At 40.6% G+C, this 9,707-nt stretch overlaps 1 protein-coding gene across 1 annotated transcript; it reads right to left on the bottom strand.

Annotated features, from left to right (window-relative positions):
- Nucleotides 1–572: 572 nt before the first annotated feature.
- LOC110925666 (L-type lectin-domain containing receptor kinase IX.1) lies at nucleotides 573–2,751 on the bottom strand. Its single transcript, XM_022169554.2, has one exon. It carries the CDS (start codon nucleotides 2,684–2,686, stop codon nucleotides 698–700), a length of 1,989 nt encoding a protein of 662 aa, XP_022025246.1. The 5' UTR covers nucleotides 2,687–2,751; the 3' UTR covers nucleotides 573–697.
- Nucleotides 2,752–9,707: the final 6,956 nt, after the last annotated feature.

The following is a 9,707-nucleotide window of genomic DNA, read 5'->3' as shown; positions in this document are numbered from 1 at the left end:
TGAAAAGAAAGGGTAGAAAGGAAAGGAAAATTAAGGATTAAATTTAATCCTTTTAAATTGGAAGGAAGTGAAGGGAAGAGAAGAGAAAATAAGATAAGATATGATAAAATAAGATAAGATGAAAGAAACGAGAGAAAAGTAAAGGAAAAATACTCTATTTTTTGGATTCTTAAGTAAACTCGGGAACACGATCTCTCTATACTCACTCTTCCTTTTTTTAATCTAAAATCTTTATTTCAATACTGACTAACGTTGAGAAGGTAATCCCAAAGCTTAACATTCAAATCAATCTCTAACAAGTTCTTTTCATAATGCAACTCAAATTCCAACTTAGCACGAACAATAAGTGGTTTCCCACTTCATGACCCAGTTTACTAAGCGATAGTGTTTTAGTCCATTATTGACAACCACACATTGAACATTGGTTTCCCACACTCCATGACCCAGTTTACTAAGCGATAGTGTTTTAGTCTATTATTGACAACCACACATTGAACATACCAACTAAGATATAATAAATACATATATATAAAATACGTACTAGCCACACTTTGAGATAAAATAAACTTATATACACTTTTAGTAGCTCCTATATATTGAAAGCAAAGAAGGTTAGTGACTATTAATAACACACTCATGAATAGATACATGAAAAATACGCTCATTTGAGAGAGCAAAAAGTTGTTGACGTAGGTCTTTAACGACCAACAAGTAATGACTTATTTGAAGAATCTTTATTAGAAACCACACACGATGAATGGTTTTTCACGACGGGAGGTTTCCAATAGGATGAAATAACCATCTTTGAGGGGAATATAGGCACGGAAGCTTCCGCGTTCAGTACTTGAATCACTTGTCTCATAGATGGACGAACTTTAGAATCAGGGTGCACGCACCATAATCCCATGATTATCATATGCTTGATTTCTTCTTCATCAAAATCTGACCCTAGACGTGGATCAACTGCTTCCAAAACTTTACCTGCTCCATAGAGCTCCCAAATCCATTCTAGTAACCATATTTGATTTCCTTGAGCCTTGTACTCGATGGGTCTTCTCCCACATGCTATTTCCAACACAACAACTCCGAAACTGAAAACATCCGATTCTTTGGTTGCCTTTCCAGTCACCACACATTCAGGAGCCATGTAACCCAAGGTTCCAGCCAACTTTGTTGTTTGCGCACCTTTCTCATGGTCAACCAATGTAGCTAACCCAAAATCACCAAGCTTTGCATTGAAATTCAAATCCAACATCACGTTACTAGATTTAATATCTCTATGCAAAACACATTGTTCCCATTCTTCATGTAGATACAACAGAGCAGAAGCTAGACCATTAACAATTTTGTACCTTGTGCCCCATGTCAACAAGCTTTTTTCCTTAAAGAGATGGGAATCTAAGCTTCCATTTTCCATATACTGGTAAACAAGCAAGAGATTCCCTTTCTCATGACACCAACCCATAAGCTGAACAAGACTTCTATGCCTCAATCTGCTAATGATCCTCACTTCTGATGCGTATTCATTTATCCCTTGTTTCGAACTCTTTGACACCCTTTTGACTGCGACGTACGTATTTGAATATGCCAGAAAACCTTGGTATACCCCACCAAAACCTCCCTCCCCAAGCTTATTGTTCTCTGCAAAATCGTTTGTTGATTGAGCTAATTCGTGGTAAGAGAACCTTTTAGGTCCAGCGCCCATTTGATATTCGTTCTTCAAAACAACATCAAATCCAGTTTCTTTCGCTTCTTCCTTTATGTTTTTTTTCTTTTTCCACAAAAAAGCGAATACAAGCAGAAACAGAAGAGTAACAGTAACCATTATTCCAACTGCTAAACCTACAACTAAACTCACCTTTATATTTTTTCCTTTCACTAGATCAGGGATAGGGATTTGTGGTACCTCATTAATTTCATCACCTGGTAAATTCGAGCTATCAAACGCCCAAGCTCTCACTTTATTATTCTGGTTTAGAGCTCCTGTCGCTGCTGAAAACCCGAAAGTAACCCATTCGGGCAATACTTGGCTGAGATCAACGATGTAATAAAGTCCATCTTGACGAAAAGATGTATTATTTTGAAAACCAGTGAAAGAAACACTAAGATTCTTCAAATCTGAATCGTACTTGATCCAAGCTTGACACACCCCGCCACCAGGTACATTACTAAACCATTTCTCTGTTCTAACAGAACTAAGAGAGCTAATGCTGATGCCCACATGATCACCCATGCGAATATCTCTCCCTACTATTGGATCCCAACCAACGTTCCAGAAAGTATCAAACTCCACTGCAACAAATTGGGTCGCAGTTTCAATATTTTGACCAGTATACGTCTCCGAATTATTGCTCTGAGCTAGAAAGAACGTGAGGCCATCACCATAATACCCACGCCAGTTTGAATCTATCACAAATGTGAAATTGGTAGTGAAGCTTGCTAGCTCATTAGATTTCCTATCCCAAAGATGAAGTGGTCTGAAGTATGTAGCCCGTCCGGCTTGATGACTCACATTTTGGGTCAACTGGATTTCACCGTCAGTGATAGTCGCTCCCTGTCCTTCTATTACTATGTCCCCATTCTGATTCTGTAGACCAAAATTTGTGAAGTTGAAGGTAAGTGAGACAGCAAAAGGGATCAAGAAAGGAAGGAAGTAAGTGATCAAATGGGTTCTGGAGGACACCATGATTCTGGAAATTCAATTGGTAGAAAATTAAGTTGCAGGTTATGTGATAATGAGTTAAACAATCTGCTTAGGATATCTTTAGTCAACGATTTAGTGAGATTAAAAGCTATTTGAACGTTTCTTTATAAGAGTGTTCATAAAAGTCTAAGACGGCAACACACTGGTCAAGTGTGTAAGATTTAATATGCATAAGAACCAGGTCATATATTTTAGAAAATTTTGTTGGTTGCATAAACAATAAATAATGTATAACAATGTTTCTTAAAAAAAACCACCATTTATATACGCTACGTATATAAAGGGACAAATTCCCACATCTTATCAGAGATTCTCTTGGAAATTGAAAAAATTGGTTATACGCCACGTATAGACCTAAACACGGAGTATATAAATCTAAGGTTTAATTTACAAATAAACATTTTGATGTGCAAATATGTACACCCATTAGAAAATTCTGTTGGTTGCATAAGACCATCTTTAGTTAAACTACTATGACAAACGATAATTACTTACCGAGTCTCATTCTTATTTTATCATGTTATTTAATATAGCATGTCAAATCATATTATTTATCTATAATAAGCAGCGTTATCAGATATTATAAAAATTGTTAATTTTTATTAGAAGGTTGTTTACGGCAGCCCTTGTTAATTATGGTCGGTCATGGGGTTTTAACCTATCTATCTCGTATAAAAAAAAAAGACTACCTACGTTGAAAATGTCTCCTTCCTAAGCCTCTCTCTTTTCTCTCTATTACACTCCCTTTGATGCTACTTGTATTTTGTTTTATACATGAACGTTGGTTTTCTTTCTTAGGCTACTCAGTATGAGAGGAGACAAGTTATTGAAGGATACCCTTTCATGTCAGTGCCACATCAACATTCAAGGAGAATGCCCCTCCAAGAATGTATCAAGGGAAATGGAGCATGGCCCTCTCCCACTTATTTATTTATTTATTTTGTAAATGCAATTTGGGTGATAAGTGCAGGCTCTCAAACTCAAGGGTCTTTTATATAATTAGTTGAAACTGATTTTGGTCAGGGTTTTCATGGTCAGGGATTGGGAGTTTCCTTGGTCTGAATTTTGATGTATTGTTTAGTCAGTGTTTTGTTTTGTATTGGGCTTTGGGCCCATGTCCTGACTTTAGTAGTCAGGACTCTCCTTTGTATATATACTCTCAGTGAAATGTTATACGTAATGATTTTCTTTTGTGAAAAGTTTTTTCTTCAAGAAACCCTAATCATTGTCACTGTGTGTGAATTGACGGCTACTCTGTGTGATGTCATTCATCATTTTCATCATTCTTGTTCTACACTTTCTTGATTCAATACCATACAGTAGTGATTGTGTTGATACACTTTATGTGGACGAGACTCGGCTCGGTTTGACTTGGTTTTGACACGGTTAGGTCCGGCTCAAGCCCGACATCACGACATTCCTCCGGCGTGCGCCCCAGAGTTCGACACGCGAAACACGGAGCGCCGCAAACCCATTCCCGTTTACACATCACCATGACATCATCATTGTGATGTCATGATGATGTCAAATATTTGTCCTATGCATGAATTTGAGCAAAGATTATAAGCAGATTCATGCTTTGGGCCGATTTTCAACATTTGGGCCGTGATCTTATGATGGGCTTTGACTTCAATTTGGGCTTCCACTACAATCGACGAAACAGGTTTCATGGATTAATATGTATGTCGACGAAACAGATAGTGTTTCGTCGACTTTAGTGTTTCGTCGTGCCTTTATGCGTTTCGTCATAGTCTGGTCTGTGTCTAGTACAAATACCCCTCTCAGTTTCTGTGTGAAATGCATGAGAGACCTGTGAGACTTAGTGAAACTCTGTAAACATTGTGTGTATATGTTTCGGGTTGTACTCATCCCTAATCAATAGATATTGAATCTTTTGGTTACGCGTGTTCTTATTTTACACTTTGTTTAGTTTGCACCGTCACGGGGATTCCGCACCCGTTACCGTGTTCTTGATAAACAAGGATAGGTTTTCGTTATCGATCCACCGAAAAAAAACGGGACCTACCATTGGTATCAGAGCTTTGGCTCTTTTCCTTGTTTAAAACCAAACATTGTCGTGTTTGAAACAAGTGTGTTCTTTTGTTTTTCAGATTTTTGTTCGTAAAAAAAAAAATTCATATTTTCTGGAAAAATAGTTCAAAAATCAGTTGACATTGTGTTGTTTTTGCTGTAAGTTTTAGTGAAAACCTGTTTATTTGAATGTTTGCATGTTAGGAACTGGTTTTTATTGAAAATTTATGCAAAATTTAGGTTCCGAAAGTTTGTCAGTTGATGCTTTGGCAGAAATCTTCATAAGAGTTCATTCAAACCTCAAAGTGTTCTTCAAAATTTCAACTTTTTGATCTTTAACAAGTTAACTGTGCAAGTTGTTGGTAATTTAAAATCATATTTATTTGAAATTTGGGTTTTCAAGGTATGATGGGTATGGTGTAAAGTTGAAAGGTTATCTTTTGCGATTGGGAGATCGGGGGGGCTGGCATGTCTTTGGAACCCGGCTGTATTCTCTTGTGATAATGTGATAAAGGATCGGTATTTCTTGGTCCTATCTAGAGCCTTACTTCCGGTAGGGACGAGAATTAATCTGGTGAATGTGTACGCGTCTAACGACGCTTCGGTAAGAAGAGTGATTTGGAACAGGTTGGTGGCTATTAAAAATTCGATTCAGGGATTGTGGGTGTTCATGGGAGATTTTAATGAAGTCAGAAACGAAGCAGAGAGAATTAATTCCGAGTTCAATGCATCAAATGCGGATTCTTTTAATCATTTTATACTATCGGCGGGACTCAATGAGTATAATATGGGGGGCGGAAATTTCACGTATATTTCGGATCGGGGGGATAAACTAAGTAAGCTAGATAGGTTTCTAGTTTGTATGGGATTTATGGAGAATTGGCCAACGGCTTCGGTTACGGTTCTTAGCAGGGATGTATCGGATCATCGGCCTATTCTGTTATCTACGTCCCCATCGGATTATGGTCACATTCCTTTTCGATGCTTTAATTCCTGGATGGACCTTCCGGGTTTTTCGGGGCTTGTGCAGCAGGTCTGCCATAGTTTTGTCTTTGATGGGCCTGCGGATATGGCTTTGACGGTTAAACTGAGGTGGCTCAAAAATAATATTAAGGTGTGGCTTAAATATGAAAAGGAGAGATTGGATGGAGAGTACCTAGAAAAGAAGAAGCGGGTTCAATTCTTGGAGAGTCTGGCAAAATCGAGGGTGCTGCAAGTAGAGGAACTGAATGAAAGAGCGGAATGCATCGGTTTTATCATGGAGTCGGATCACAGAAAGCAACTAGATGCTAAACAAAAATCCCGTTCCAGGTGGGCCTTTGAAGGGGATGAGAATACTGCCTTCTACCATAATGTTATAAATTCTAATCTAAGCAATAGCCGTATTAATGGTATCATGATTAATGGGGTGTGGAACTCGGATCCGGGGGCTGTTAAAGAAGAATTCTTTCAGTTCTATGCTAATCAGTTTGTGGAACCGTTGGAGAATAGGCCAATTATATCGTGTCAGGGCATGGCCTCACTTTCGGCGGCTGAAGCGTCATCTCTCGTCGAGCCTTTTTCTATTTCGGAAATTAAAGAAGCTATATGGGGTTGTGCTGGCGATAGGGCCCCGGGCCCGGATGGCTTTAATTTTAAATTTATTAAAAAGAACTGGGACCTGTTTCAAGGTGATTTTTCCAAGATTTTCCAGGAGTTCTACCGTAATGGGAATATTAGTCGGTGTTGTGCGTCTTCGTTCATTGCCTTAATACCAAAAATTAAGGACCCGATTTCCCCCTCCGACTTCCGCCCTATCAGTTTAATCGGGGTGGTTAATAAAGCCATTTCTAAGGTCCTGGTTAATCGTCTTAAAAAAGTGGTTGGGAAACTAATATCGGAAGAACAATCCGCCTTTCTAGCTGGGAGGAATATCTCGGACGGCCCCCTTATTCTTAATGAAGCAATTGCATGGATGAAAAGGTAAAAAAATCGGGTATGGTATTTAAAATTGATATCAACAAAGCGTATGATTCTCTCAACTGGAAATATTTAGATTCAGTGATGGCTCAAATGAATTTTCCGGATCTTTGGAGGGGCTGGATTATGGCAACCCTAGTTTCATCTAGGGCATCAGTGCTCGTAAATGGATCTCCTACTATGGAATTCGAGTGCACACGAGGGTTGCGGCAAGGTGACCCATTATCACCGTTCTTGTTCGTTATAGCCATGGAGGCAGTATCCATCATTATGAAAAAGGCCGTGTCGGGTGGAATTTTCGATGGCTTGCGATGTACATCAAATGGTCCTACTATTTCACATCTTATCTATGCTGATGATGTGGTGTTTCTGGGGAAATGGTCTGTAGAAAACGCTCTTAATTTGCGAAGAATATTAAGGTGCTTTCACTTAGTCTCGGGATTGAAAGTCAACCTAGCTAAATGTTCCATATACGGAATAGGGGTGGCGGACGCAGAGGTCAATTATATGGCTAATATCTTAGGATGTAAAAAGGGTTCGTTTCCTTTTAAACATCTTGGCTTATTGGTAGGCGCAAACATGAATCTTGTTCGCAACTGGAAGCCGGTTATTGAGGTGTTTAAAAACCGGTTATCGATTTGGAAAGCAAAAAATCTTTCATATGGGGGGAGAATAACTTTGGTGAAGTCGGTTTTGAACTCGTTGCCAACTTATTTTTTCTCATTATACAAAGCTCCGGTTAAAGTCCTAGAGATCTTGGAGAGGTTGAGAAGGGTTTTCTTTTGGGGTGGGTCGGAGGAAAACTCTCATATGAGTTGGATGGCGTGGGAGAAGGTGATCGCCCCCTTGGAGTATGGTGGTCTAGGTTTCGGGTCTCTCCGGGACATTAATTTAGCCATGTTATCGAAGTGGTGGTGGAGATTCAAATCGGATAAGGATGGTTTGTGGAGGAGGATTGTATGGGCTTTGCATCATAATAATAGGTCATGGGCTCCAATTCCTGCAAAAATGTCTTTGGCTGGCCCTTGGAAGCAGATTGTTGGTATTAAAGAATAGCTCAATCAAGTGGGTATTAATCTCCCAACTTCTATTCGTTGGCGGGTGGGTTGCGGAACACGGGTAGCATTTTGGCTGGACAATTGGATTGGTGTGCAGCCCCTTTATATGGTTTTTCAGTCATTATTTGCTATCGAAAAGGAAAAAGCATGCCGTGTATCGGATCGGGTTTCATGGGATGACAATTCGGTGGTCTGTACATGGGTTTGGAATCGGGAGACATTAACGGTGGGCGAACAGGAGGAGCTGATGGAATTAATGCTGCTTCTGTGCGATTTTAATGGCGGGATTGGGTCTGATTCTCTGGTCTGGAAGTATGATAAATCGGAGGTTTTCTCGGTAGCAAGTATCAAATCCATTGCAGCCTCGGCATCAAGATCGGTCCCGGCATATTTGTTCTTTTGGAATAGATTCATCCCGAAGAAGGTTGGGATTGTATCTTGGAGGGCGTTATCGGAGAGGTTACCGACCCGGGTTGCATTGGCTGCTCGTGGTATCGACATCACGGATACCCGGTGCTTGTTCTGTAGAGACTATGAAGAAACGAGTGATCATCTGTTCGTGTCATGCCAGTTCTCTCAATCGATTTGGTCAATTATTTCACAGTGGACTAGAGCACCGCCCATATTTGCATTTAGTCTAAGGGATATCCTGGATGCCGGAATGTCGGTGATACGATTGAACCAGGCCCGGGATCCAGGTCGCAACCAGATGTCATTCTGGCCCAACAAGATGTTCGACGATCCAGTAGACAAACCCGAGTTCCAATTCGGTTGAGAGATTAGATGCAAATTCAAGACGAAGATCTCAAGATCAAAATATTTACAGCTTTCTTATTTTTAGTTATTTGTTTCCCATTTTGAAAAGATTGTTTCTTGTTTTCTAAGTTTGAACTTCCTATAAGTATTTTGTTTTTTTTAATAAAGGTTATCAGAAAATTTTGCCCCAGATCATCTTCTCCCTTCTTGTGTTCTTGGAGATTGACCATCTCGAACTCGGTCGTATCAATTGGTGCTTTCATTCGCTTACCCAATGCCTCCCCGGAAGGACAACGAAGACGCGCTCGCCGCACTCAGTGAGGCACTCGCGAACCAGTCACGTGAAACCAGCCAGCGGTTCGAAACTCTCACCGCCCAGATCTCGGCTCAGGCCGAACAAACCAATCTCATCCTTGCAGCCCTTCACAAAACTGAAACCAAACCCGCATCCACGTCACATACAATCAATGACAACCAACCACGACAACCGAAACTTTTTCTTCCAACCTTTGACGGGTCAAACCCTTTAGATTGGCTTTTTCAAGCGGATCAATATTTCACCTATTATAATATTCCGCCGGAAAATCGTATGAATATGGCGGCATTCAGTCTTGCGGGTGACGCACTCAGTTGGTACAAGTACCTCTCCAACAACAAACTCCTTACCACTTGGGCCGCCATTACTCGACAACTCGAGCTTCGCTTCGGACCTTCTTCGTATGTGAACCATCAAGCCGCATTATTCAAACTTCGGCAAACTACCACAGTTGTCGCCTACATAACGGAGTTTGAACGCTTAAGCAATTGCACGATAGGAATACCACCTGATGTTCTTCTTAATTGCTTTTTATCCGGTCTCCGGAATGATATCCACCAGGAGCTTACTATCCTTCAACCGCAATCATTACCGGACGCTATTGGGTTAGCCCGGTTGGTTGAGGATAAACTCAATGACCAACGATTCCGTTTCAAAAACAACCCCCCCTACCGTCCGACCACTTCTCTGGTGTCATCAAACTCCACCGGCCCCGGTTCCAGTTCTCAGTCAAACGCAAACACTACCACAGCTCCTCTTCTTCCCACGCCGAAACCTCCCACCACCCTACCTTTCAACCGTTTATCACCAGACGCAATTCAACAACGGAAAGCCGCCGGGTTGTGCTTCCGTTGCCCAGAAAAATACCACCCCGGACACAAGT

This window comes from Helianthus annuus, chromosome 9 (assembly GCF_002127325.2).
Source record: "Helianthus annuus cultivar XRQ/B chromosome 9, HanXRQr2.0-SUNRISE, whole genome shotgun sequence".
NCBI lineage: Eukaryota > Viridiplantae > Streptophyta > Magnoliopsida > Asterales > Asteraceae > Helianthus > Helianthus annuus.
Note: the sequence above shows the minus strand (reverse complement) of the source record. Positions and strands in the feature narration are given on the sequence as shown.